The 16,292-nt window shown below is 40.0% G+C and overlaps 1 protein-coding gene across 1 annotated transcript in view; it reads left to right on the top strand.

Moving 5' to 3' along the window:
• The window catches only part of cav1 (caveolin 1), an 11,038-nt gene extending 210 nt beyond the window's left edge, over window positions 1–10,828 (top strand). The window contains exons 2-3 of the mRNA XM_087797780.1: window positions 480–647; window positions 8,851–10,828. Of these exons, the coding sequence (XP_087653906.1) occupies window positions 480–647; window positions 8,851–9,192 (510 nt within the window). The 3' untranslated portion in view covers window positions 9,193–10,828. The remainder of the gene's footprint in view (window positions 1–479; window positions 648–8,850) is intronic.
• Window positions 10,829–16,292: the final 5,464 nt, after the last annotated feature.

The following is a 16,292-nucleotide window of genomic DNA, read 5'->3' as shown; positions in this document are numbered from 1 at the left end:
TGGGGGTGAATGTAGAGAAGCGTCGAGGACACATTAGAGTCCAGGTGTGGTATTTTACACGGTGACAACTCCTGGAGCAGCCGTGCGTAAAAGGGGGGATCCCCCCGGTGCGTAAAAGTCACCCGAAAATCTCCGGATAAAACCGTTTAATTTGCTTTTTTTAATTTAAGTAATACTGTGCAGTTGTGATTTACACTTGTTTAATTAATAATTTAAGGAAATAAGATTATTTTAAGGATTAAAATAACCTTTAAAAATACTTTTTGGACTTTTGGATAAAACGCGTCCGCGGGTGGCGAGGACCCCTTGCGGCGGCTAGTTGGGGTGTGGTTCCTCGCTCGGTTTTTTTTTTTAAACCCATCCCAGCCTCTGGTCCGCTCCAGTGCCTCCCTCCTCCTCGTCCTCCTCCTCCCTCCTCCTTCTCCACCACCTCCTCCTCCTCCTCTTCATTCTTCTTCTCCTCTCTGGATTCCACGCAGGAATATCTTCAGTCGCCTTTCATCCGAAAACAAGGGAACATTTACAAGCCCAACAACAAGGACATGGACAACGAGAGCCTGAACGAGAAGACCATGGAGGATGTCCACACCAAGGAGATCGACCTGGTCAACCGGGACCCCAAGAACGTCAACGAGGACGTCGTCAGGGTGAGTCCTTCAAGTTTTTATCCAACATCAAACGAGTCAAAACTATGGTTTTCATTCGAAACAGTTTGCTTCTAGAAATAAAAATAAAAAAGCGCACAGTGTGCGCGTGTCCGTGCGCGCTCACCACCGTGCGTCGCTCAACTTTTCCCTATTAAGGCAATAAAAAGCAGGCGTTTAGAGTCGCTTTGAGTGGGTTTTTGACGTGTTGGACGCACTCAGGGTGAGAAGCAGGAGCTTCCTGTTTGCGTGGACGCGACAGGATTCTTTCCACATGAGCGCAGAATGCAGGATATTTATTGTTTTAGCGCAGTTTGCGCCCAGAGGTGTGGTGGAGCCACCTGACGCTGCTGCTGGGATCTGCAGCCTGGCTTGAAGACCAGGTCAGAAGCTCCCTGGGTGAGGGAGGAGGGTCTTTGAAATATGATTTTTTTTTAAGTCAAGGGAAACACCCAGGTGGGTGGTGAAGTGAGGGGATATCCCTCAGTCCTCCTCTCCTCCTCCCTTCCTCTCCTCCTCTCCTCCCCTCTTCAGATGAGTCAGACAGCAGAAGAAGAAAAAAAAAACACTAATAAGCTCATAAATTGTTAAAAGAAAATCACATTTATCTGTTTAATCCGATTATATCCGATGATACGAACAGATCACGAGGATGGACGTTTGAAAATCACATGGTTTGATTTATCTGGTTTATAAAAATCTGAATTTATTTCTGAAAAAACATGTGATTGTGTCATGAAGTTCCAGATCCGTCCTCCTCAAGAACATCCCACTACAAAAGCTTAATTGCAAGAGTGGAATTTGTTTGTGGGATTTTTTTTGAGGATTCTGTTTCCCTCCCACAGCTCAGACACACGGTAGAAAATAGCTTTAATTTGTTGCCTGGAGCTACAATTAAATCTTCACTTGTCTTCTGGTGGGTTTTGTTGTTTGTTGAGCAAACACTTACTTTTGATGTGGAGTTTAGAAGACGCGGAGTTTATCACATCTATCAAGTCATTCATTCATAATTGTGGAATTAAGTGGATATAATTTCCCTTTACATCAGGAATTAACCAGATATTTATTTAACCAAAAATATATGTATTTTAACTAGAAAATAAGAGATTTGTTTTTTATACTTTATATGTATTTTAAGACGATTTAAAAATAAATGTATTTTATTGCTCCAGCAGTCACACAATGATGCTACTAGCTAACATAAAGCTAAATAATTAAATTAGTTGAATATACTGTAGTTAATTGATCTAATTAATCTAATTTTAATCGCACCTATAAATAGCAGAGAGAAGCCCATGTGATGCTGATCAAAAAGATTGATATGTAGTTTGAAATAAAACATTAAGTAAAAAAAAATGCTGTATCAAAAAAACAAGTTAAGTTAATGCATCAAAAAAACAAGTTAAGTTAATGCATCAAAAAAACAGTATTCATACGATCAATTAATCACACGACAATTCCAGCACAAGAAGACAAAGGGAAATAAAAGTCAAACTTAGTAAAAGTTTAAAAAAAAATGAAATTTGGAAAATGCGATTAAAAAAGAAGTATAAACTGATTCACAGTTAAAGATCCTAAAATGAAGATGTAAGTCAACATTTCTAACATCATTATTATAACTTAGGGATCGTTTAATAAACCTAAAAGATGAATAACTTCATCTCATTTAAGATTTTATTGTTAATCCATTACTTTCAATGAGTCATAAATTGTCACAACGTCATATTTTTATGCTATAATATGATCTTATTCTTTGATCGATGGATTCTAAAGCACTTTATTTTAACTTTCAAAGAACACAGAAAAGAGTCACCAGTGGTTTGTAGAGTCAAAAAAGGATTAACATGTGGCCGTACTGGAACAAATGATGTGATGACATCACTTCCTGCTTTCTTTTTAAACTCCTCCAGATTTAAATTGTGTCCAGTTTGTATTTTTACTTCTTAAAATTGATGATTAAGTAAAAAAAACAACAACAACTACTTTAAGAATCATTGACATGCTAGGCTACGAAGCTAGCACAAGGAACCACAAGAACCACCAACAACTACTAGTACTTCTCTCTCGGTCGAGAACTTCTCTAAACTGACCACCAATCGAAACAAACATTTGCTCAACGAGGGGAACAAATCAGAGTTTCATTCAGAAGCAGTTTTTGTTCGGCTCTTAGTAGCAGCTAAGTTGCTTTAGCCGAATTCAACAGAATAAGAAATTCAAGGTGAAAAGTCGTATTAAAAGAACGTATTGGTAACCAAGTAATAGTAAGTAACAGTAGGTATGACCACGATTGAAGTCGACTGTGTTGTTGAATTTTTGATTTTCAATGCTGTCATATGGATGTTTTTTGTGAACCTTGAAGGCATCTTTCTACCCTATAACCGCCAACATTTTCCCCTTAAAACACCATCTAGTTTAGTATTTCCCATCATGCAACATCATAGTTTCTATTGGTTTTACATTTACATTTTGTGTTCTGTTGATGGCATAAAACTAGCTAAAAGAAAAGACGCGAAATCTAGATATTATTGGGAAAATGAATTGCTTAAACATATGTTTTGAAAAACAAACTTTGGTGAATAAGTACATTTTATTAGAAAGTACCTTGAGTCGAGAAGCTATTAGCATTTGGAATGCTCAGCTAGCATCTCATGCTAACAGTTTCAAGAGTTGTCATGACTTGTTGTGGTTGTGTAGTTGAATATGAAATGGTGATTCACATTCTAAACCGTAGCCATGGACTCAAGGGTGAGTAAGTGGGGCTGAGATTCCAAGTAATAGTTGTCGTACTGTTTCATTTGCCACTCGAATCTACGACTCTACCGTCGGCGTGAGCTCAGTGCTGCCCTCTAGCTGCCGACGCCGCCTCCTCCTCCGACGCCAACTCAGAGGTATTTTGAGGTCGACGAGACTTCGGTGCCAAGTGGAAGCGTGTGTTCGTCGAGCCCCCAATTAAAGGCAGGGAATCCCCTGTAGCTACTCACTCCGGTCCAACGGTGACCACACACGCCCGCCGACACACGGCGTTCCCGCTATCGAAGCCACAGCTGCTCTCAATCTCCGGGCCACATCAACAGGATCCGATCCTGGCGAGCAGAAGAGTTTACCCAGCGTGGAGAGACTTTTTTTTTTCCCTCTGGTGGAGCTTTATTTAGCGGCGGAGAAGAAGGAGTGGAAAACGTCCCCGGAGGAGACAGAAAAATGTGAAAAGGGAAGTTGTGAGAAGTTCTCGAGTGAAACTAGAAAATACACTGAAGTCCTGATGGGAGTCTCCGGGTCTCCGGGTTTGGACCGTGATCAGATGTGGAAGTGAGATGATCCGTTGATGATTTCTGCTTTTAGCTACTGGAAGATTTATGTTTGTTAAAGATTTTCTCGTTTTTAATCGAGCGATTTACTACAGTGACTCTCTGTGGGTCGGACATGAAGATCAGTGAAGCCATGCAAATAAGCATCATTCAAATGTTATGTAGAAATGAATTTATTGCTACGGCCGTCATGAAATGATGCGACAAGCTAACGTATAGATAAATAATTAAATTAAATTAGTTGAATAAAATCCAATTCAGCATGATTGACAAACAAGAGTAAAGACAATATGTTCCCAAATGTTTGTAAAATACAGTTATATCTTATGTTAAAAAAAAGATTGTTAGATTTATAATTTAATTTAATTTAATTTAACCATTAACCAAGTAGTGATGTGTCGATGAAGCTTCATGAAGCTTCATGAAGTAACATTTTTACTTTCAGAGTCAACTCCAGGTCACTCTATCTGCTCTATAATCGATTGTTTTTAACAACTTTTCTAATAAAAACTTTATTTTTAAAGCGATGGCACCATCTACCAAGTAGTAATGTGTCGATGAAGCTTCATGAAGCTTCATGAAGTTACATTTTTATTTTCCACTCCAGGTCACTCTATCTATAATAGATTGCTTTGATCATATGGAAACTCACATCATTTATAAACTGACGGCGCCACCTGCTGAGTGCTAAAAATAATTACACTGTTTCACGAAGCTTCATCGACACGTCACTATGTATGTGGTGCCCTCGGTTTATAAAACAAAGTCAGGTTTTAATAGAAATAAGAAATAGAAAATAGACTATAGAGCAGAGAGTGAGACTCAGAACTAAAGATGCTACTCCATGAAGCTTCATGAAGCTTCATCCACTAAAAACTCCTCAACAATGCTGTCATTTCAAAAAGACTCTCTTCTAAAGTTTGTCTCTAGTTCAACCGAAGGTTTTTTGACACACGATTCAAATGTCAATCATCTTCTGAAGTCAATCATCTTCATATGTCATATGTGTTAAATGTCAATCATCTTCATATGTCATATGTGTTAAATGTCAATCATCTTCTGAAGTCAATCATCTTCATCTCTCGGCTCAACCACAGCAGCGACACATCGAACAGACGGACATTGTTCAGACGGTCTGACCTTCTCCGTTAGAAACCAACTCTGTCTATTGAAGAGGAGGCGACAGCCCGAAGATACAGTTCTGGAAATAGCTCCACCTTATTGAGTCAATAATGCTGGTCGTCACGACAACGGGTCACATGCTGACTCAGAGAATTTGACACAAGGCTGGTTCCGTTTCCCTGAGTCGGATCTTCTGGGTTTTTCTGACGTGTTAATATTCATCTTTTTTTACTAAATAAATATATTTACAGTATATATAGATATGTACATACATATGACATATCAAATTGATTGACACACATAGGGATATTTAAGCAACATGATAAATGACATCATCATTTATTAATTTTTTACTAGTCTGCACTTTTTTTATTATTATTTGCTGCCTGTGCTGGTGAAAATCATAACAATCTACTTAAGTTTGTGCCTCTTCTTATCTTCTATGATGTAAGTGAAGCAGTTATAGATAAAACATTACGACCGTTACACATATATTTAGCGTAAAAAAAAAAAGTCTTGTTTTTACATTTATTGGTGTTTTACATGCAGGTGTTTCAGGCCAGAACTCTACAGGTTCATCTGGGGATTCGTTGTAATGTGTCGATGGAGCTTCATGAAGCATCGTCTATCTTTTTCTTTAGAGCTCAGTAGGTGGCGCCCTCGGTCTGAAAAATGAGGTTGAGTTTAAGATTAAAAGCTGTTCAAAGCAATAAGTCATCGAGATCTCGTGGACTCTAAATAGAAGCTTCACGAAGCTTCACCAACACATCAATAAAAGTAGATTCTTACTTAGATTTAGTTGTTTTTATCTTTAGAAACTTCCCGACCTCGACTCCACGTCGGCCACAAACGTAGAGACTCGTTTGAAAGAAGTTGGAAAATGGAGGAGCGGCAGCGAACAGTTTGGCTTTATGAGGTCAGAGCCGTGCAGGTCCTGCTGTGGTGGTGTTTGTACCGCAGAAGGCTCTCATTTAGCCTCAATCAAAGTTCTGGAAACTGGCAAAGAGTGGCTCCTCTCTTAAAAGTGCAGCAGTGGAAACATTTTAATGGACGTGAGCTGGTTTTTGTGGCTGCCGTCTCTGACTTCTATATCGTGAGGCTATTGTGAGCGCCGCCAGTTCAGAGACAAACCTCCGTGTGAACGACTTCTTTTTCTTCTTTATCAATAAAAAACTGCGTTCATATTTACAACATATTGATCCATTTAGTGGCTACGCTGCAATGCAGAGAAAGTATCTTCTGGTTTGAACTTTAGTGTCTCGATCTCCACAGTGACGCCTGAAAATGACTCTTGATTTCATCCAAACACATTATTAGATTCGGACAAACATTTAAAACCGTCAGACCTCGCGTTTCTCTGGATCCTCAACGCCGGATCTTCCTCTCCCTGCCCCAGTAGACTCAGCCTCCACATCCCAGGTGCCATAAGTGACTGCAGGGTAAATATTGACTCGGGCTTTATCAAGAGACAGGAAGGATAAGAGGGAGAATTTGTGATCCGTTAGCAGTGTTTGAACAGTTTTCCACTGTGTGCTATATTTACCTGGCGTTAGGTAATGAGGTCTGATGTGTGTGCGAGTTATAAAACCTGAATAATTCACATTTTTCATTGTGTTCAATCAGAGAAGGTTTTCGTACTCATGCAGAAACATCTGGCATATTAACGAAAAATGTAATGGTGGCTTGTTAGTCCTGTTCTTTACCTCACATCGATGGAATGTACTGTAGACTTTCTTCGAGGTCATGCATCTGCCTTTGAAGTGCCAATGTTGAGAACCTTTGATTTAATAACCAGAGAACGTCCACAACTGTCGGACCAAAGAGCAATTTCTTTTTATAGCTTAGACTAACTAGTGACTTGTTATGAAGTGTCCTTCATTCCATACACCACTAGATGTCACTCACTGCTGTCAATTTCTTTCAACATCTACTCTCAGAATAAGAAACTATTGGCTATTGAACCCCCGTGGATTTTCAAGCCGAGGGTGTCACCTACTGACCCCTAAAACATATGACCAACGTAGAGACTCAACGTAAGACTCAAAACTCCGGAGACCATTAGTGGAAAGTAGACACTGATTGAAGCAACACTAGATAAGATTGAATATATCTGTTTCTGGCTCCCCCCACTGTTAAAACAGGGTAATGACGTTGTAAGAAGTTGTCTTCAGCGCTGACCCCATATGTTTGGTGGGTTTCTCTTCCTGGAAGCCTCGGCTATTGTCTGTCCTTCAGCCGTGATGGAAATAAATGGAACCGCCGTCTCAGACCAACTGACAAAGGACTGTTTAGTAGTTATGTGGGCGCTTCAAGGCGCTCCCTGTGGGCCTGATCTCTTACCTAAAATCTTTTTAAGTACATATGGAGAAAAACTATTTCTGATATTTGTCTTGTATAGCAAGCTTCTAACTATGCCCCCCCACTGTGGAACACGCCTTAAAACCAAGTCAATAGGACACATTGGATAATGGAACTGCGACAGAACCTTGCAAAGTTTTACTACACACCCTTAAAGTGCGAAAGAACCTTGCAGAGTTTTACTACAAACCCTTGAAGTGCGACAGAACCTTGCAAAGTTTTACTACAAACCCTTAAAGTGCGACGGAACCTTGCAGAGTTTTACTACAAACCCTTAAAGTGCGACGGAACCTTGCAAAGTTTTACTACAAACCCTTGAGTTGCGACGGAACCTTGCAAAGTTTTACTACAAACCCTTGAGGTGCGACGGAACCTTGCAAAGTTTTACTACATACCCTTGAGGTGCGACGGAACCTTGCAAAGTTTTACTACATACCCTTGAGGTGCGACGGAACCTTGCAAAGTTATACTACAAACCCTTAAAGTGCGACGGAACCTTGCATAGTTTTACTACAAACCCTTGAGGTGCGACAGAACCTTGCAAAGTTTTACTACAAACCCTTGAGGTGCGACGGAACCTTGCAAAGTTATACTACAAACCCTTAAAGTACGACGGAACCTTGCAAAGTTTTACTACAAACCCTTAAAGTGCGACGGAACCTTGCAAAGTTTTACTACAAACCCTTGAGGTGCGACAGAACCTTGCAAAGTTATACTACAAACCCTTGAGGTGCGACGGAACCTTGCAAAGTTATACTACAAACCCTTAAATGCGACGGAACCTTGCAAAGTTATACTACAAACCCTTGAGGTGCGACGGAACCTTGCAAAGTTATACTACAAAGCCCTGCGTGCAGCATTGTAGCTCACCAAAGTCGTACTATATTTCAATAGATTTTTGAGCGCGGCTTAAAGTGAGCATTATGGTCTGAGAAATACGAAAGACAGGCCACAGCAGCTCAGGTGCAATCAGGTAATCTGGTCCAACATCACGTCTACCAGATCTGATAAGCCTAAAGGGACACAAAAGGATACTTAATGTCCCTATGACTTCTATGGCAGTTGGTCTGGGAAGGCAGTTCCATCGATTTCCATCACGGCTGGAGGGCACATGTCGGGGGGCCCGGCTGAAGACCCTTCAACTTCTTACAACAGCAATGTCTTACAACAGAGGGAACCAAAAACCAATAGATTAAATGTTCCTATAGTCTTTGCTTTAATCTGTGTGAGTTCTCACTGATGGTCACTGAAGTTTGGTGAGCATAACTCTGACTCCGAACTCGATCATTGGTCATTAGTTTTAGAGCTCAGTATGTGGCATTTCAAAAAGGAACAAGACAGGAAGCTTGGGTACGAAATAAAAGTGGGCATAGAAATCAACTCTTAAACATTTTAATTGAATCTTGTCTCTTTTTTCCCAGGTGGACTTTGAGGACGTGATCGCGGAGCCGGCCGGCACCTACAGCTTCGACGGCGTGTGGAAGGCCAGCTTCACCACCTTCACCGTCACCAAGTACTGGTGCTACCGGCTGCTGACGGCGGTGGTGGGCATCCCTCTGGCGCTCATCTGGGGCATCTTCTTCGCCATCCTCTCCTTCGTGCACATCTGGGCCGTGGTGCCGTGCGTGAAGAGCTACATGATCGAGATCCACTGCATCAGCCGCGTCTACTCCATCTGCGTCCACACCTTCCTCGACCCGCTGTTCGAGGCCATGGGCAAGTGTCTGGGCGGCATCCGGGTCCGCACCGTCAAGGAGGTGTAGGGGCTGGACCGGGACGACTTCAGAAGAAGAGGATCAGACCTCTGGGGTGTATCCACAGTTGGACGGGGGATGTTCAGAGATAAAGGGGCGTGGTCTTGCACCTCTTTTTTTTTACTGGTGCTGGTGAAACCAAGCGGGAGGGAAATTAAAGGGACATTATGTGAGGGGGGGGTTTGTTTGTGTTCTAGATTTTTTCAATACTTCTATCAAAGCGACTTCCCCCACTGTTCACCTCTAAATCTGGACTCCTCTCTCCCGTGTGGATTGCGAGCCCGAAACACGGAGAGAGTACTGCCGAGTTCCTGCCGACTCAGCAGAAGCCACACAGCGATGTCCCAGTTGACCCCCCGGCCCTCCCTACCCTAACCCCCCTCCGCCTGGCTACCCAGCAGTCTGACACACTGAACCAGCCCTTGTTCCTGCACCTCGCCGTCCACCGCCATCACACTCGCCACACACGCCGCTCTCTGCACCAGCTTCTTCCTGTTGCTCATGAGGACATGAGAGAATGTTAGTTTGAATATCTGTGAGGCTTTTTTTCTAATGCACATCATGAGCGCTTGTTTGTTCTTAACTGTTATATGAAGAACCTTTTTTTTTTTCTCATTTATCTGAACTAAACTTTCAGTCTAGCGATGGGCGGATGAAGCTTTGTGAAACGTGTCGTTCTGAGGTCAGTAGGTGGCGCCATCAGTTTAAAAAAATGATGTGATATTTCATTAGAACGGTTGTTCAAAACAAAGGAAACTAGTGCAGAGACCGCCATCTAGTGGGCTTTTGAAATAACCGCACTGCTTCATGAAGCTTCATCGGACCGTCACTAGTTTCAGCAACTCGTGACAGACGGTCAAGCATGAGAGAAAAAAATAAAAAACATTTGTCACCTCGAGAAAGATTTTCATCACCAGCCGACGACCAATCGAAATCTTAGTTCGCTGAACCTCCATCAAATGTTACAACATCCAACAACTAAACGTGCAATTTTGCCTGATTTATAACAATTAATACCGATATTTGCACCATTTCTAACCATAAATGTATTAAATTTAACTTTAAAGAATAATATATGCTACTTTTTTTTTTTACTGTTTATGCAATTGAACCTTAACAATCTTTTAAGTAATTTAAATGAATTATTCGACATGTATCCTGTTAAAAAACACATTTTTTTCATAAACATTCTGTTTGTAATTTTTAATGTCCTTACATAATGACATACTTTTGTTAAAAATAAATTAAATTATCAGAATTAAATTATCCAGTAAAACGTCATCATCAGTTTTTATCTAAAACAAATGAACTACTACTAACCCAAGCGATTGAACGGGATAAATGAAAAGTTCTTTCCCAGATTATTAGCTAAAGATCTCCCTCTTGACTTCGTACTATTCACTGCAGCTTGTTAACTCGTCGCCCCGACACCCCAGTGATCTCGTGAATGAAAAGGGTGAAGGCGTTTTTCTGTGATGCGTTCAGGGTCATCAGGATTATAATGTATCAAGACATGTGCACGACCTGCTGTCTTCTTGAACCGAAGCTCTTAAGGAGTTATTTTTCCTCTTGCTTTTTTCCTTTTTTTTTTTTTTTTTGGACTGTACAATATCACGCTGCGCACATTAAAGTTTAATACAATCTGCCGTGTATTGTGCGTTTTATTTGGGAGTCGAACCCATGACTCGAATAACACTGGCGTTCTTGTGATGGTGACTCACCGTGAATTCCATTTCAGCAGTGACTCATATCAGATGTGGCTTCAAGTTTTTTTCGCCACACACCAGCATTTAAAGAAGGAAAAAAAGGGAAAAAACAAGCCGCGTGATGCTAGCAGCAGTATGTCTGGCGTTGGCACGCCGTCGCCATGGCGACACAATACAAAACAATAAAGCTTTCGCCATCAATGTAATAAGGCTTGGTTGAAATATTTGATTTAGAGAAATACAAGAGTTCGTCACTATGGTAGTAGAAATGACTCGTATGTAATTCTGTTTCTTTTTTTTTTTAATCTTTCGTGTCAGCAGGGTTAACAGGAGGGGTCACAGCACACAGCCTGAAGGAGAGCCAGTGTTTAAGTGTGAAGCTATTATTAACCATCAGCCCTATATCCAAACGATCTGCTGCTTATGAAAGAAAAGTCTTTTTATGCGCCCCGTTGTATACTTTGCTCAAAATCAAAGTTGATGCATACAAACATTTTCGACCAAAACACAAATCTTGAATAGTCTCGACAACAAACGTGTAAATAAGGTTTAAAAAATGTGTGTAGTTTAGACTTTTCATATTTAGTCGTGTTTGATGGATGAAGTTTACAAGAGATATTCTTCAGGGCTCAGTAGGGGGCGCCCTTGTTTTAAAATTGTTAGTTTTCAATCGAATACCTGTTATAGATTTCCATAGATTGACGAGCAGAGAGCGACACCTAGTGGACTCTGAAAGAAGAATATTGTTTCATGAAGCTTCATCAATGGATCAATCATTTTCTGTTCCAACCTTGTTCAATTTCCCGAAGGAGACCTCCTGAGGGATCAATAAAGTTTTACCTTACCTTACCTTACCTTACCTTACCTTACCTTCAGCACTTACTGAACTGTTGTGTTTCTTCAGTATTAAAGCATTTCTATCTCTTTGAACAATTTATATTTGAGTTTTATAGTTTAAATAAACTTTGACGGCTAAGAACCTTGAAATAATATATTGAGGCTGAACCAACGATTGCAGTTGATTTACTAAGATAAGATTATCTATGACATATATTTGATTAATAATAACAAAAAGGGGCGGACCAGGCGTAGAAAAGTTTCTTTCTGAACCATTTAAACATCTCGAACTTCTTAAAAAACTAATAATTGTTTTACAGTTTGATAAAGATTTGATATATATTTAAATTACTGAAGGATTTCAAGACATTTCTGAGCCAGAAGAGAAAAATGATCTGATACTAATCTCTTCCTTGTCATGCCTTCATGGAAAAAGTCTCTAAATAACGTTCAACAAATAGATTTAAATATGCAACGATTTGTGTTTTGTTATCGTGATCAACTTGCGTCTCTATCATTTTATTCACTTTGTTTTTACTCGCACTACAAACTAAATGAAATTATGAATAAAATACTGTTGTTTAAATGGATTATTAGAAGAGTTGTTCACAAAAAACACGGTTTGTCATAACGATGCAACACCTCCCTCTAGCGGCAGATATTGACCATGACGTGTATTTGTATTTACATGGATTTACAAAATGGATTTTTTTTTTAGAGTAACACGTGATATAAAGAGTCGCCGAACTTTCGATTTTATTTTTGATTTATATTTTTGATTTATTTCACTCGATACTTCATTGTATGCAAAACATAGCTTATTAGTTAAAGTTGAAGACAATTCAGATTAAAGAAAGTCTTTCATCTCATCTGCTTCAGTATCATGAGTATAGTTTAATTAAATGTAACGTATATTATTGTATTTATTCATTATTTATGTGTGTAATCTATTGGCAATGGCTCTTATTTAACTTCTTCTTTTTTTGTTTTTGTATTACTATTAACTAGAATATTAACATATTTCTACTTCATTCATATTATGTCATTTTAATATCCTGTAATGCAACAAAAATAAAAATCTCATGTTGTGTTTACGACACTGGCAATAAAACTTTCTGTTTATCAAATTTATTGCCGTAAAAAAACACAATTTTCTCTAAAACGCCGCCATTAATGATCATTTATTTTTTATTATTTTTTTTTATTTTATTCACGATTTACGACAGTTTAACGCTTTAAAAAGATATAGAACAATCATAAACTTGATAAAGTTTTATCGCCAGTGTTTTCAACACAACATGGATATGTCTCCAGGTGAGAAGGTTCCTCACCATCCTCGCCTGAAGCTCTGAAGACCCGCCTCTGATGAAGACCCTCCTCTGATGAAGACCCTCCTCTGATAAAGACCCTCCTCTGACGAAGACCCTCCTCTGATGAAGACCCTCCACTGATGAAGACCCTCCTCTGATGAAGACCCTCCTCTGATAAAGACCTTCCTCTTATGAAGACCCTCCTCTGATGAAGACCCTCCTCTGATGAAGACCCTCCTCTGATAAAGACCTTCCTCTTATGAAGACCCTCCTCTGATGAAGACCCTCCTCTGATGAAGACCCTCCTCTGATAAAGACCCTCCTCTTATGAAGACCCTCCACTGATGAAGACCCTCCTCTGATGAAGACCCTCCTCTGATGAAGACCCTCCTCTGATAAAGACCCTCCTCTGATGAAGACCCTCCTCTGATAAAGACCCTCCTCTGATGAAGACCCTCCTCTGATGAAGACCCTCCTCTGATAAAGACCCTCCTCTTATGAAGACCCTCCTCTGATAGAGACCCTCCTCTGATGAAGACCCGCCTCTGATGAAGACCCTCTTCTGATGAAGACCCGCCTCTGATGAAGACCCTCCTCTGATAAAGACCCGCCTCTGATGAAGACCCTCCTCTGATGAAGACCCTCCTCTGATGAAGACCCTCCTCTGATGAAGACTCTCCTCTGATGAAGACCCTCCTCTGATGAAGACCCTCCTCTGATGAAGACTCTCCTCTGATGAAGACCCTCCTCTGATGAAGACCCTCCTCTGATGAAGACCCTCCACTGATAAAGACCCTCCTCTGATGAAGACCCTCCTCTGATGAAGACCCTCCTCTGATAAAGACCCTCCTCTTATGAAGACCCTCCTCTGATAGAGACCCTCCTCTGATGAAGACCCGCCTCTGATGAAGACCCTCTTCTGATGAAGACCCGCCTCTGATGAAGACCCTCCTCTGATAAAGACCCGCCTCTGATGAAGACCCTCCTCTGATGAAGACCCTCCTCTGATAAAGACCCTCCTCTGATGAAGACCCTCCTCTGATGAAGACTCTCCTCTGATGAAGACCCTCCTCTGATGAAGACCCTCCTCTGATGAAGACTCTCCTCTGATGAAGACCCTCCTCTGATGAAGACCCTCCTCTGATGAAGACTCTCCTCTGATGAAGACCCTCCTCTGATGAAGACCCTCCTCTGATGAAGACCCTCCTCTGATGAAGACCCTCCTCTGATGAAGACTCTGGCCCTGGAAGGATTTATTGTGATCCACTACATTCTTTCACATCCTTGTCAGCGACTCCTCGAGCCTTTGTTTGGATGAGATCCTTCAGAACCAGACACCTGGGACCACCAGAGTGGAGCCTCTTCTGCTCTTAAGAGATTAAGAGACGCGTCCCTCGCGCTCATTCCTGGGGTCCCTGCAGGGGCCTCAAGAATGTTGATGCTGGGAATCCAATGTATACGAGACGTGAAGTGTGTGATCTGTCAGCGTTTGTTTTAAATAAACTGTAATAAAACACGTTTTAAGAGCGGCAGGTGAGGAGTGACGTCACCGCTCACCTGTCAGCATCAGAACTCACAGTAGCTTCAGGTGTGAGTCAACATGTTGCTCACTGAGGGACAAAAAAAGGTTTGTTTATTATTCTGTTTTTGAACGTTTAAAGAAAGTTCTTAAATTCTTGTTTGAACAATATCTGCCTGTAGGGGGCGCTAGTTATCAACACAAGAGCTTCAGGATCTTAAAAATATACATGATATACAATTATGATATTTGTTGATATGATACAATATAATAAAGTTATTTTAACCCAATAAGTTTGACTATTTTTTGGGAAAATGACTTGAACAAAAACACTACTAGACTAGAATACACTTTCCTTGTAGTACTTTCTTGGAAGTGTGTGATATCCGTGACAAATTGTTCTTAAAGGATTGAGTGGATTCTTGAAACAAACTCCTGACATGGTTTCCTGGAAGAGAACTTTTTTTTTTACCCCCCAAAAAAATGGTCCAAGTTTTTCCACTTGAGTCTTACTTAGTTAGTTAGCATTGAGCTATTAACGTTAGCATCCCTGGATTATTTATGTAAATGTCGGGACAACAACATTTGGCAACAGCGCCACATGGTTTTAGCGATAATGTCATGTTATGTTTCAGTTTTTTTGTGTGAATTTACCTAACAAGTTAGTGACAAATCCTTCTGAATATATTTGAATCCAGATGGTTATCTAGATGAGTGTCTTTCAACCTCTGTGCCGTGCAAAAAAAAACATGAATTACATTAATTTAAAAGATTATAAAGTAATGTATTTATTTGATTCATATTCAAGACACTTTGATGAAATTGACTAAAATGTTCATTTAGGCGACACAGAGTATCATTTTTTTTAAACATTTTTGACCATTTTTTCAATGAAAAACATGTACCTTGGCTCAAAAAAGGTTGAAAATCACTGATTACCACTAGTATGTATTATTAATTGTTATCTTTTTCAAATAATTGATGTTTAAAACTGTTTCAGTACAATGTATAACTTTTGTCTCTTCAGTAGCACTTTAGTAAATCTAAAGATCGAAGTATAATATTACTTCGGAAGGTAAAAGTGAGGTAAATATTCCGTCATCCTCGTCATTCGCTGACTAACGGGAAATAAAAACGTTTTTTTCGCAGACGTAGAGAAACGCCAGCAGCATTTTCCTTTTTTTTTCGCCAGCTGTTCTGATCACGGCTAAAGATCCAGATGTTTTTCAAATGAAGTTCGGCCATAAAAGCGAAGACAGAGTCTGTGACTCAGAGCTTCCTTCAGATCACCTGTCGTCACCAGATGTTACCGAACCTAACAACGAGGTACAGAAACAAAAGTACTCGCTTAACCCGGAGAATAATTGTCGTTTCTTCAGTATCAATGTGTTTCTATCTTTTTATATTTGGAGTTTTATACTTTAAATAAACTCCATTTGACAGTTAAGAACCTTGAACCAATAAATTGAGGCTGAACCAAGGCTTTCAGTTGATTCACTAAGATAAGGACTGCATGATCTGTGACACAAATAAACTGTATTTACTTACTTATTTACTTACTTACTTACTTATATTTGAAGATTAATAACAAAGAGTGAACTGGAGTACAATAGGCAAAAAAATCTAACTTGCTGAACAATTTTAACTTTATAAAACATCTCGAACTTCTATATATATATATACTGTATATATTTTTAAATCCTGCACTGACACAAATATATATAATACACCAGGTCA

This window comes from Callionymus lyra, chromosome 8 (genome assembly GCF_982586985.1).
Source record: "Callionymus lyra chromosome 8, fCalLyr1.hap1.1, whole genome shotgun sequence".
Taxonomy (NCBI): Eukaryota; Metazoa; Chordata; class Actinopteri; order Syngnathiformes; family Callionymidae; genus Callionymus; species Callionymus lyra.
This window is presented reverse-complemented; position numbering and strand designations above follow the sequence as displayed.